The sequence below is a fragment of the Phascolarctos cinereus genome, unplaced genomic scaffold (assembly GCF_003287225.1).
Source record: "Phascolarctos cinereus isolate Bilbo 61053 unplaced genomic scaffold, phaCin_HiC Scaffold_2;HRSCAF=192, whole genome shotgun sequence".
Lineage (NCBI taxonomy): Eukaryota > Metazoa > Chordata > Mammalia > Diprotodontia > Phascolarctidae > Phascolarctos > Phascolarctos cinereus.
In genome coordinates this window covers 21,437,275-21,450,705 of record NW_027555625.1, presented here as the reverse complement: position 1 = coordinate 21,450,705, position 13,431 = coordinate 21,437,275, and the positions used below count along the sequence as shown (strand labels likewise).

The window sequence follows — 13,431 nt, the reverse complement described above, 5'->3', positions numbered from 1 at the left end:
TTCCTAAGTCTAGCATGCTGTGCACTGTGACGCCCCCCTCGCCACCTTCTCTAAGTCTCACTATTGGAATGAAGAAGGAAGAGACATTCCTAGTTCGTTGGTTCTGGCTTTGCCATTCTAGGTCCCATTTGGATCTGGAGCATCCCCTGCTTTGTTCTCATTCAGCTTTCCTTCCATATTTAGGGCAGGTTCTACTGAGTGACTTGAGGCAGGAATAGATGAGAAGATATAAAATTTGCTATGTGGTCAAATAATTTTGTAGTGCTCAGGATAAGTATCTGCAGAAAAATCGCCATGAAAAGAATTGCAGCTCACGTGTCAACATGTCTTGTAGAGGGTGAAGAGACGGACCACTTTTATGACAATCTGAATGAGTCCTTCCAAATTGCATCAGCATATATTTTGTTGCTTGGGGACCTCAGTCTGAAGGTGGGAATAGGTAAGAATAGAGAAAAGTATTTTTTAAAATGTATCAAGAATAAGAAAGGAGAGAGGCGCCAGACCTTTGTAGGGGTGAGACTTCTGTGTAGTCACATCTTCATGAATACTCAAAAAGAGAATTGAAAGACACTGGACATGTTTAGTACCAAATGAAGTCACAAAAATGACGTTACTCATTGACATGGAAGCCATTCTAGAATTAGCTTTCTGAGTACAATCACGCCACTGACTTGTTATAGAACAAATATCAAAATCAGTACAAACCTGGAGAGAGAATACTAATAAAAAAAGATAAGGCATGCAGTTAAAACAACTTTAGCCTGACATGTTTACACAGTGTTAATGCTTTTAAAATGATAGTGTCAGAAAAAGTTCACAGACACTGATTACAAAAATTTCATATAGAAGATTGATTAATATAAACAATTGTCATAAGGGAGAAACTAAGAAAACCTAAAACCTATTTTAGCAAATACTTGCTTTATTTTCCAAGCAGAGAGATTTGGCAGCCAAGGACACTGCCAGTTTAGAATTTGATCTCACTGGTAAAAATATTGCAGAGAAGGAAAATGGAAGATTATGAGCAGTTATTGAGTCATTTCAGTTGTCTCTGACTCTTTGTGACCCCATTTAGGGTTTTCTTGGCAGAGATACTGGAATGGTTTGCCATTTCTTTCTCCAGCTTATTTTACCGATGAGGAAACTGAGGAAAACAGGGTTAAGTGACTTGCCCAGGGTCACACAGCTAGTAAGTGTCTGAGGCCAGATTTTAACTCGGGTCTTCTGACTCCAGACCCAGTCTCTATCTGCTGAGCCACCACATAAAACAGGAACAATGAAGAGGAAAACCAGTTTAAAGAAAGGTTGCTCAGAGCCCCAGCCAAGTAAAGTCATCCTAAACATGCTTAAGGATGAAAAGAGAAGACAGCAGACAGAAAATATGGAAAAGATCTTCAAAGATGTTTGTAACTGTAGTCACTGCCAAGGACAATGGAGGCATGGCACTTGGACTCTAGCATCCCACTCCTGAACTTGCTTATGGAGGAGGTAAAAATGTCAGTGAATGAACGGAGATGGGAGCTGGAGCTGGAATGAGCCAGGTGGATACAGAGGAGAGCCATGCTGGAGGGCACTGAGGGATAAAGTCACAGGAGAGATAGATTTAGGCGTGACATTTTAGCAATTAGAGCTATCTCAAAGTGGCATTTGCTGAGTTCTCTCACCCTGTAAAGGTTTTCAAGCTGAAAATTCTGTTACAGATAGGGTTACTGTTATCTTATGGTTCGGCCCAGATGCCTTCTGGGGTATCTTTGCACCTAGAGATTGTATGATTCTCTGATGCTCACTTTGTTCACCTTAGTAAAAGAACACTTTGCCAGGTGCTATCGAGGAATGGACTTAGTTGGATTAGACAGACATGCCCGAATTTAGACACTCACCTGAGTGCTGTCCTTAGAAGGTGTGCATGTCACAAGACCCAGCTTGGAGTTCTTCTTTTAATATGTCTTCAGATTCTGTTTATCTGCCGTCTGATTTTTTAGCCTTTTCTGACCTAACAAGCATTCCTGAATTTGCTGCCTTATTCACCCATTCTCCAAATGCCCTTTGGACCTTTTCCAAACAGCAGTCCACTCTCAGAAGAGCAATGTTTACTTCCATTGAGACTAAAGGATGTATCACAGTCTCTAAAAAAAGCACTTGGAAAAGGATGACACTTACTGGACTGTAGGGAGTATTTTTGTCTAGAAAACAGCCTTATTTCCCTCATTATTACCTCATTTGTGACCCTGGAGTCAAGGGGCCTTGTACAAATGAGCAAGAAGGGGTAGACGTTTCTCTTGTTGATAGATCGTGGGGTGGGGCTTTCTGGGAGGCAGGATTGCTAGGACTTTTTGTACAATAAATTGTCTTGGAGGAGTTTGAGATAAAGCTACCTGAGTAATGGAGCTGGACCTTGGAAAAGGTGAGTGTTTACTCTCTTGAGTGAACTGTATTTGGGAGAAGTAGCCCTACAAAAGCCACTGAGAATAGTCTAGAGTATTAAAAATGGTGTTGGGGGCCCTGGACAGAAGCCATCCTCGGAACTGCTGGGACTGAGAAATAGAAGGTGCCAGTCAGTCCCCTTCACAACAGCAGATTTTTGAACAGAATCACAGCCTTTTTATGGCTGGACATAACTATCAAGAGGCTTCTGTATGTGCAGTGCCATTTTTTAGAATCCAAGAATAGGAGAGTTCTAAATGGTCCACAGTGGTCAGGACTTGGAAGTAAGCAGTGAGATATCCATATCAATAGGTAAAATGTATAGAGCTCCTACTGAGGACAAGTTACTGTGTTAGGTGAGCGGGAGACTAAAAAAGTATTTTCTGTCTAGATGAGTCCCTTCTGTGACTGGGCCAGGAGTGCTAGACAGAACTCCTGATGATCTGAAAATGGAGATCCTGCTTTTTGGACTTGTGCTTCCTTGTCTGTGATAGCCACATTGAACTTTCACGGAAGCAGTCTGGGCCCACGTATGCCCACTGAGCCACAAGGACTGGAACAGCACTGCTTTAAAATAACCTTGTGTGGCACAAATCTTACTGCCAAACTGGGCCTGGCGACTCGGACTCCTGAAGAACAGCTGAGCTCTCTCCTGTTCCTGCCACTTAAGTCTGAGGCCGTAATTTCTTACTAGCTTTTTCTTCCCTCCTGGCATTCTCCTTAGATTCTGACTTCATCCCACTTCCTCAGGAGAGTTCCTGTGGCTTCTGGAGATGGGGGCGGGAGCCCTAACCTAAGAATAATGGAACTGCCTCCAACAGCCCAGGCTGCTGAATGAAGGCATTTTCAGTTTGGTCTTGGAAGAACTGACATTTTGTCCCTTCCTTACTCACACCCTTTGGATTCTCATAACTAGTTTCGTTAATATCCATTCAGGCCTCATTTAGCAGAGCCCCACATAATGCCAAACTCTTTGATTATTTCCTTGAGAATTTCTGCAGTTTCATCGACCCTGATATTCCTTCTTCAGAGAATGTCATGGAGCGCAAGTGACCTCCCCAGAGTCACGCAGCTGTCTCCAAGGCCAGCCCTCTCCACTATGGCTTATGGCTTCTCTGTAGAGTGGCAGGCATTTATTCCAGTATCTCTTATTGAACTAAAAATGCTACTGTAAGAAGAAAAGGTCCGTGTCAGCCACCTTTGTTCTTGGTCTTTCTTCTGTCAGCTTACAGTGGGGATAATGATGGGGATGATGTTTTGGGGAAGTCACAGAGGGCTTGAATGCATGAGTGGCTGGAGTTGTGATCCTGAATAATAATAGAGTAACTGGGTGGCCTCCTTCCCCATTTTGAAGGATCTATGAACAGCTTCCTGAAGTGAGGAAGAAGCGAGAAGAAGAGCAGAGAAAATCAGCCTATACGATGTACCGGTGTAAGGCCCAGCTCTACAAAACGGTGAGTCCGTTGCCAAAGCTGGAATGACCCACTTTGTCACCGTAGTCACACCAAGCAGACTTGTCAGAATTGAGGATTCAGAGTCAGGCCCTAAAGCATCTAGAGTACTGAGAAGGGAGCAACTAGAGGTGGGGAAGTGGGGAAGGGTGTGGGGTTGTTGGTCTTGCACTGGGCTCCTGCCAAAGTTTAGGAGGGAGGGCCTTGGCGCACAGGGCTAGGCCTCATGTAGCTGACCTACTTTTAGCCCTAATGGTCTGTGACAACTTAGTTTATTAATGTGGAATGATATCGAATGACATGGCTGTCTGGGAATTCCCAAATCTTATCTGTGGGCTTCCCTGCATTACCAGATCTTAAAATCAAACCCTCTACCAGAATATGGAAGATGTTTGGCTTTGCACATTGTGGGTAGCATCCTAATAGAAGGAGGCTAATCAGTGATTCCCTGAGCATCTCCTATGCTGTTGGGCCGTGGGGTCATGACAGATGAAGTGCTTTCCTCCTAAGGGGCTTACATGAAGGCCCACATCTGTTTATCTACACCAAGGAATGGGTGGCCTTCTAGGCCTTAGAACAGGTTATTGAGTCTGCCTGCCTCCTTCTACAGAGGAGGACACTCAGGTCCCAAGGGGTGGTGGAATCTACTTAAGGCCAATGGGCAGTTGAACAAACCTGGGATTCATCCTCGGACTCTGGGGCATTTTTTATGACCCCACCCAGCTCTGTTCTGTGGAAGGGGAGGCTTGCAAAATGTGGGAGTGATAAGGCCAGCACCCAGCCCGATGGGACAGGAAGTCCTAGAGTTCCAAAGGATATCCAATGAGAAGGACACGTGGGCATGTTTGTAGGCAGTAGGGGAGCAGCCCAGTCATCTGGGAGAGAGTGGGCATGATGGTAGGGACCATCTGGAAGGCATAGAGTGGCAGGGGCCCCTTGTGCAGATAGAGGGGTTTGCCTTGCCAAGGAGCAGGGCCATCTCTTCGTGTGAGGGATGTGAGGTGAGGAGGGAGAAGGGGAGCTCGTAGCAAATGGCCTCAGTCTTTTTTAGTGAAATGTGAGGGAAGGATGAGAAAGTGGAGGGAGGGGGAGCCGGGGAAGGTCTGAGAAGTGATCTGAAAGTTTGGAAAAGCTGATGTGGGAGTGGGGCGGTTAATCTGTTGGGGACATGTACAAGGATTGCCTTGCTCCAGTGAGGGCCTCGTTGAGATTATCTGACAAGTTTGTGGTGGCCCAGTCAGCATGGTTCTGTGATTTTCTCCAGCTGCGTTCAGCAGCAGATGATGGGAGTAGTCCAAGGCTGAGGCTTGGCAGGCAAGGGATTCACCAGAGGACAGTCAACGTAGGGCTGGACTGTTTGTAGCCAGGGCAGAGGTGATGGCGTGGGACAGCATTGAGGAGCACTTGAGGAATAGGGTAGAGGAGACGAGGCAGGAGGACAGGGGACGTGGCAAGAGACAAAGGACTTTGGGGGCTCATGAACATGGAACTGAGACACGATCAAGGCTGTGACCATTGTGCAGGGTGCAGCAGAGTGTGGGAAATGGGCAAGGGGAGGAATTGGGGGGTTCAGTTCTCTGAGAGAATCTCAGTATGTTGAAGTCCCCTCACATGAAGGCAAGAGTCAGGGAGAAAAAAGACTTGAGCCAGGCACTGAAACAGTGTCCCGGCAGTCGGTAGAATGCAGCCACCAGAGTCTCGACTGGTGATAAATAGGCTTTGAGTGAACCTCCAAGGAGCCACCATGGAGGGCAAGGAGCGAGCTCCCTGTCCTTGACCACTCGCTGGGGAGAACACCAGCCTTGTCCTGAAAGGAATGTTTATTTTGTGTTCTCTAAACCACACAGCAACCAAATAGGCCCAGTCAGACAGGCTGAGAGGCCTGGCAGTCTTTGTTGGCATGAACAAACCTTCGGAGGTGGGGTCCCCAGCTAGCCTTGTTGCTGCTCTGCTCTTCTCCTGTCCCCGCATCGCTCTCTGCAGCTGGTCTGTATGTGGTCTTAATAGCAAATTCCCAGTCATCAGCGCTCCCGTCTTCTTGGGGAGCCTGGGAAATGCGTGGCTTTACAGTAGAAGATTGAAGGGTGAAGCCCAGTCCTGGCTCAGATGGTGTCTTCCCTTCATCTCCACCCTTTCCATTAATGATTTCATGTAGTGGCAATTTGGTTTTTAAAGACTTTAGGGACCGCTGAGGGGAAAGGGAGTGGGGCTCCAACCTCAGGCGTCCTTGATGGACTTAATAGTCTGTGCCCATGTCTGCGTGCTAGGGGCAGTGGTCTGTGCTCCCCCTCATCTGGCATGGATGAAGCGGGCTTTCTTCAGCTCCCCTGGAGACAGTGAGGAGGAGGGAATGACAAGCTGTGAGGATTTATTTGGAGGGAGACCAGCCCATCCTAGGTCACAGTAAGGATTGGAGGGAGCGCCAGGCGACAAGCTGCCAGCCCTGATGCATCTTAACTGAGGGTTCATCAGCACAGTGTCTTTCCTTTGGACTGTCACGGTGTTTCTGAGTTTGGGTAGATTAAGCCAACATTTATTGAGTGATAGCAGGGTTTCTGAGACTGAAGTTGGGGAATGTGAAGTGGGAGGGGGCTGTGCCAGTCTCTGCGGTAGCATGGCTGGGGCAGGGCCAGCCACTGGGCCAAGGCGAAGGCTCCCGTTAACCATGTTTCTTGTTTCTTTTCTTTCCACAGAAAATCACCAACCGTGTTTTAGGGAGAAAAGTCCCCTGGGATTGACAAGCAAGATGATCTTTGAGTTCTTAAGTTTTATGTTGTTTTTCTCTTCAGTTCTAGACTTCTGCGTGGGTATTATGTGTGATGTGAACATGTAGCAGTTGAGTATGTGTTTTGTGTGTGTTTAATAAAAGTTATTTGATGTTTTTGTGCAGTTTAAAAATAATGACTTTGTAGGGAGTTGGGGCATCCCACATGCAGGTGGACGTGACTTTCTTTTGGGGGCCTTCTTCCGACATGACTGTTCTGAACCAATGGCTTCCTCTTTCAATTCCTCCCAGAAGCAGGGCTTCTTTTGCATATGTTTTTGTACTTTTAGAAAATAAATGAGTTTTGACTTAGAGCAAAGTAAGCAGCCTGGGCTTCTTTCTTTCCCAGATGGAAATGTCCAAGGGGCGCAAAGGTGTGTCCAGCAGCCAGGGCTTGCTCTGAAGGCTGGGGAGCTCTGCAGCCTTTGGACAGGGAATACTTAAGTTTCATAAGTGTTTGATCATTTGAGGAGGAGATGACAAGTATCCCCAAACCCCCCAAATCTAGCTCGTGTGTCTAGTGAGAGCCTTCTCTTGGGTGGGAAGGAAGACTGGACTAGATGGAAGCCCCAGGCAGAGCTCACCAGTGGCAGAACATGCAGCGAATCTTGCCAGGGAATGTTCCAGGCCGTTGTATGCTCCAGGGTGAGCCGGCTTGGTTTAGAAGGCTGAATGTCGAGGCCAGAGCTGGAGGGACCCTCCAGGGCCAACAGGAGCCGCCCCTTTGCCTCGAGCCCCGGTCCCAGTGCCTCCCACCCCAGAGAGAATGTCATCTCTGCGAGGGCAGGGACTTGTCCAACCTTTGTCTTCATGTTCCCGGCACCTGGTTCAGTGCCTTGAAAAACATAAAACTTCAAGCCCTTGGAATAAAGCCTTACGTCCTCAAGTGCCCAAGTCCCTCCTATGTGTTCTTTATATGCCTATTATCCGTCATGTATTATCTGCCTATTTATAGTATCTAACCTCTCATCCCTCTCCTGTAAGTTTTAACTTCCTAATTCAGTTGGACTGCGGCTGTTCTGGGAAGCACGCCCACCCTGAGCTTCTCTTCCCTCCCGGAGGGGCGTTGCGGGCTCACCAGGAGTTCTGCAGGAGAATGAGGGACAGAGCCGCAGTCACTCCAAGGTGACCCTGGGCACAGGTCACTGCCCTAAGGTATCTCGTGTGAAAGGAGGGCCTCGAGCCAAAAGCCCTTCGAGGGCCCTCGTGGCCCCGAGCCAGGGATTGCAGATGCGCCAAGTGAACAGCACAGGGCACAGCAGGCAGGTGTCCTAAGTGACTCCAGGCACCTGCCCACCAAGAGGAGCCCACCCCCAGCCTCCTTCCCTGCTTTCTGCAGTCTACCAAGAAACTACCAAGATTCTTTGGGGAATTGAGCAGCCCAAAGGGGCTGTGATGCAATATGGCCACCAGGTGGCGCCAGGCGCCAGCCACCTGCCAGAGGCATTCAGGAGGGGGCTTTAGGCCCACCAGCTGGTTTTACCAGGAGGCCCTTTTAGGGCCATTCTCCCTACTGCCCCAGGGGGCAGGCAGCACACTGCTGGCCCTGCTTCAGAGCAGTCAAGAAAAGAAAGCAGACAATTACTCTGAAACATTGACTTGGCCCCCGAAGCCCCCTCTGAAAAATCTCCCCTTCTTAGTCTAGTGACCTCCTTCATTAACAATGACAACAGCTAGTGCTGTGTGCCAGGCACTGTGCCAAATGCTCTATGAATATTGACTCATTGGATCTCCACGACAGCCTGGGCAGAGGGGCTGTTGCATTTGACGCTGGAGGAAACTGAAGCAAACTGGTGAACTGACTTGCCCGAGGTCGCACAGCTAGTGAACTCAGGTCTTCCCGACTCCAGGCGTGGGGCTCTGTGCGCTGTGGCCCTGCCTAGCTTCGTGTTACAATAAAAATACCACGGAGTATCTGTTAGGATAAGACTATTGTGGACGGTACTGATTAGTTAATTTTATTTCACCGGAGTTGGAAGACTCTGTACCAGTGTACATTTGTGCAAAAGGAATGAATCAATAGGAAAGTAGTGAGCCAAAGAGGAGTGTCGCCCAAAGGAGCCTTGCCCGGGCCTGGCAGGTGGCACAGCTCTCTGAGGGGAGCAGCACAGGCTGGCCAGAACAGATAGCGTCATAATCTGCGGCAGCTGAAGGAGCCGCAGCTGTCTTGAGGGTTCATAGCTGGACAGAGAGAAGTGCGGCCCCTTCAGCTTCCTTTTGCATGGGTCAGATAATGCTCTCCTCCTCTTCCCTTCCCTGAAATGAGTCTTCCTTTTCCTATGCAGCGGGAAAAGCCGACCGGAAGGGAAAGTGTTCCAGGGACAGCTGCGTGGTCTTTTTCGGGCCAGCCCCCAGGCTCCGCTGACCGAGCTCCCCAATCTTCTCCCCGTCTTCTTTGGGGCGTTCTTATTTATTTATTTTTGTTATTCTGTTCTTGACAAATGTACACTAAAGTCCAGAACAGAGGGATGGACACAAACCAACCGTGACTCTCTTATTTTATACAGCTTGCATTTAAAAAAAAAATATAATCGATTCAGTGTGTTTGTTCCCAAAGCTGGCTCACTTGTCTGTCTGCCTTCTGAACCTCCTCCCATTCTCTTCCGAGAATTCTCTTCCTATTCTATTCTTCTAAAAATATGCTACAGACTTTACTTTTTTGGCCTTCCTCTCACTAACTCCCTCTACCTCTCCAAAAAGCAAAGAACCTGCTATATTGTTAACAACCAAAGATATTTAAGCAAAACAAATCCACACATCTGCCAAATGAGAAAATGTCTGTGCTTGATCCTGCCTCCATAGGGGCAGGGACACCCTGTAACCTCAACCCATCGGGCTTTATCCCAATGATAAAAACTTGTCCCCTCCCCAGCTCCCACAAGGCTTCACCTTTTTGACTGCCTCTCACTCGGGCATGCTGGGCCACTGTATTCCCCTGTCTTCTCCAGGCACATCTGCTCATCTTGGGAATATTTGCTCCGGTCCCTTCACATACTAGCCTTTTATACCTAGGTCACCATCCTCCCTCACTCCCACTGGAAGGCTGCCAAGCTCTCTGTGCCGATAGCCCCTCAAACTCCACCTCCTCCATGAAGCCTTCCCAGGTTGGTCACTGAAATGCTGAAAACCCTTCCCACACCCATCCCCTCACACTTTTAAAAAATCTTTGCAGTGTGTTAAGGGCTTTTAATTGACTGAATTGCACCTTTCATGCATATTTCTTTTTTAAAATTTTCTTATTTATTTCTTTTTCTCTCATGAAATTTCATAGAATATTGTAGACTATGTCCAATTCTGTTTGTCATCCCCTTACAAGGCTTCTCACTTCATGAGACCAGGTACTGTTCCTTATTTATTGTTATTTTTTTTTAATTTAAAGTATGTTTTAGGTCTGGTTCTTTCTGTCTTGCTTGGGATGTAGCCATCACTCAGGGTGAGAAGTTACTCCCTCTGTTTTTGACCTGGGCCAGTTTGCCCTCCTTACACAGCCTGGTGGATCCCCTGACCCGTACTAGGACCCGCCATATTGGTGCCAGACTTAGCATGGCATTTGGCCCCCTGCAATTAACTGAGCACTCCTCAGCTCACAGCCTCAGCCTCGCCAGTAGCAGGGATTGTTATTATCACTCAATACTTATTGGTAGCCAACCAATAGCTTGCATTTATATTGTGTCTTAAAGTTTGCTAAGTGTTCTAGAGATGTCATCTCATCGAACTTTCCATCTCTCCCCAGCATAATGTTCTACACAGAGTACTGGTGCTTAATAAGTGTTGGATTAATTAAATATAGGTCTTGATTGTTGATTTGAGTTAGGGCCTGGACCTGGGATTTATCATTAGGTGAGGAAACTGCCAAAACAGGTCAGCACCTTCTCTGCTGGAGCATTGAGAGATTGAATGACTTACCCAGGGTCTCACAGTGTCTGAGGTGGTATTTGGCACATTGCTTCTCTTCTTCCTGCATTCAGAGGAAAGGCCCAGTAGTCCAGGTGAGAACCAGAGTGGGGTGATCCCAAGACTTCCAGCCTGAGGTGCCATGCCTGGGACGGGCAGCCTCCAGCTTGCTAGGCACTGCTTTTTGTCCTCGCCTACCCTCCCCATCTATAGTCCTTCACCTGCTGGTCTCTGGTTCAGGTAATAGATGAAAATCGTCAGGAAGAAGAGCAGGGCCACCATCAAGCTGGTGATGATCAGCTGGAGCTTCGTGGCTGCGGGGATCTCCAAGGCACGGATGGAAGAGGGATGGAGAGGGATGACCTTATGACTTGATTGAGCAAAAGGGCTGGGGGCTCCCTTCCTGGAGCCAGGTAGCTAAATAGGGTGAGAGTGTTGGATTTAGGCAGGGAAAGACGGTGCTACAGCTTTGGTCGATGAGCTCAGCCCTGTTAGAATGTAAGCTCCTTGGGGGTAGGGACTGTTTCCTTTCTGTCTTTGTACCTCCAGCATCTAGTAGTAATAGCCAGCATCCACATGGTTTTCAGGTGTGCAAAACACTTTATACATGTCCTCTCACTTAAGCCTCACAATTCTCTTCATTTTGCAGACGAAGAAACGAAGACAATTGAGGTTAAGCCCTTTGCCTAGGGTCACGCAGCTAAGTAAGAGTCTGAGGCAGGATATGAACCTTTCTGTCTCCGAGTCATTATGTTTTATCCGCTTTTCTCAGTAGCTACTTGAGTCATAGTAGGTGCTTAATAAATGGCTTATTGGTTGAGTAGATAACATTGTAAGCTCATTGAAGGCAGAGGCTGTCTTTTTCTTATTTGCATGCCCTGGGACACAGGAGGCACTTAATGCTTATTGATGGAGTGGGTGGAAATAAAATCAGAAGATTTTTGAATTGGAGGGTTCTTAGGAGAATGAGTCCTTCTCTTTGCTTTAGGGGAGAGAAGAAAGAGGAAAAAAGAGGAGAGTCATTCCAGTCTTTCCTCACACATCCACAGTTCCTTCCACATTCCTCAGAAGATCCTTAAACTCTGACCAGGGTGCTGCCAGCTGCCATTTCTTGCACACCAGAGGCTCTCTGAGAACTTGTGCCATTTTGGGAGCATGTGTGATGGTGGTGGTATGTGTGGGAAAATGGGAGCTGCTTTTCACTTTGGAGAGGGAGAGAGAGAAGGAGGCCACAGACAGATGTAGGTCTGGATTCATGCCCATCACCAGGCTTTCTGCACTAGGTATGTTGAGTTCAAATCCAGCCTCAGGCACTAGCTGTGTGACCCTGGGCAAGTCACTTAACTCTGCTTGCCTCAGTTTCTTCATCTGTAAAATGAGCTGGAGAAGGAAATGGCCAACCACTCCAGTATCTCTGCCAAGAAAACCCCAAATGGGGTCAGAAAGAGTTGGACATGAGTGAAAGGACTGAACAACAACGTACCTAGAAAATAGGAAGACTCTGGGACTCAAGGGAAATTGATGTTGGCCCTCAGCTTTCTCCTGCGAAAGAAGAGGGTTGGGCTGGAGGGCCTGTGAGCTCTCTTCGCACTCAGAGAGCTGTGATTTGATGATGTCTCCCTGGAGTCCTCTGAGGAGTGAGGGGGTGGGGGAGGTTGGGAATGGCTTTCATTTAGCTTTTTCCCCAACCCTACTCAGAAGCCTCAGTTTCCTCAGCTGTAAAATGGGGATGATAAGCACCTACCTGACAGGGGTTTGTGAGGATCAAATAGAATAATATCTGTTGAGCGCTTAGCACAGTGCCTGGCACACGGTGGGTGCCATATAAGTTTATTCTCTTCCCCCGATCTGTACACCTATAGAAAATATTTGTGCAGTGTTTGCCCGATGATGGGTTAGCACTGCCCAGCTGAGGAAGGAATGCATGAATGGGCATTTACTAAGAGTTTACTATATGCGAGGCACTGGGCTCAGCTCATATTCCTCTTAAAAATCTTATTTTTTCTAAGTTTAATGACCATGAAAAAAACCACATACAAAGTAGAAGACAAAAGGAAGCTTGCTCATATGTGCAAAGGTGAGTCTCTGTGTACTCAAGTTCACATTCCAGTAAGGGAACACAACATATACAGGCAGATTGACCTGTAAGTCAGATAGAAGAGCCCCCTAGTCCTTTAGGTTCAGCAGCAAAGCAGATGGGAATGCATACATGAAGAGTCATTTCCCCCGATAAAACCGTATCAGTTTCTGATGCTGAAGCATTTAATAGTGCAAAGGTTCTGGTGGTGAGAACTTTCTGTTCCAAGTCTTCAGGACCTATGATGGCTGAGGAGGCAGGGGCTGTGTCTCAGAAGGATTCCTTTACTGGATGATGGCTGCTGAGGCTGGTCTGGAAGCAAGGCATTTCGATTCCTGGGGCTCTTGGGTTTACCTGCCCATCGCGGATGTCAGAAATTCATATTAGGAATGGCATTCCTAAGAAGAAGAATAACTAACATGTACATAGTGCTTAATATGTGCAAGCAACTCTGCTCATTTGATCCTCACAGCAGCCCTGGGACATAGGTGCTATTGTCTCCATTTTACAGTTGAGGAAACAGAGTTTAAGTGACTTGCTCGGGATTACGCTGTGAGTAAGTGTGTGAGGCTGGATTTGAACTCAGGTCTTCTTGACTCCAGCCCAGTGCCCTGTCCACTTTGCCTAGCTGCCCCTATGTGCCAGGCACAATGCTAGGCAGAATACAAGTATGAAGAATCAAGCAATCCCTACTTGCAAGGAGCTTTCATTTTAATGGGGTACACAGGTACATGTTTTAATATATGCAGCATCAATATACATATATGCATAGTGATCAAAAATAAAAATAGCTAATATTTATATAGTACTTCAGGGGCTTA

General features: G+C 47.3%; 1 protein-coding gene across 1 annotated transcript in view; it reads left to right on the top strand.

Moving 5' to 3' along the window:
* The window catches only part of ALMS1 (ALMS1 centrosome and basal body associated protein), a 62,163-nt gene extending 55,205 nt beyond the window's left edge, over positions 1-6,958 (top strand). The window contains 2 exon segments of the mRNA XM_078149251.1: positions 3,779-3,878; positions 6,569-6,958. Of these exon segments, the coding sequence (XP_078005377.1) occupies positions 3,779-3,878; positions 6,569-6,613 (145 nt within the window). The 3' untranslated portion in view covers positions 6,614-6,958.
* Positions 6,959-13,431: the final 6,473 nt, after the last annotated feature.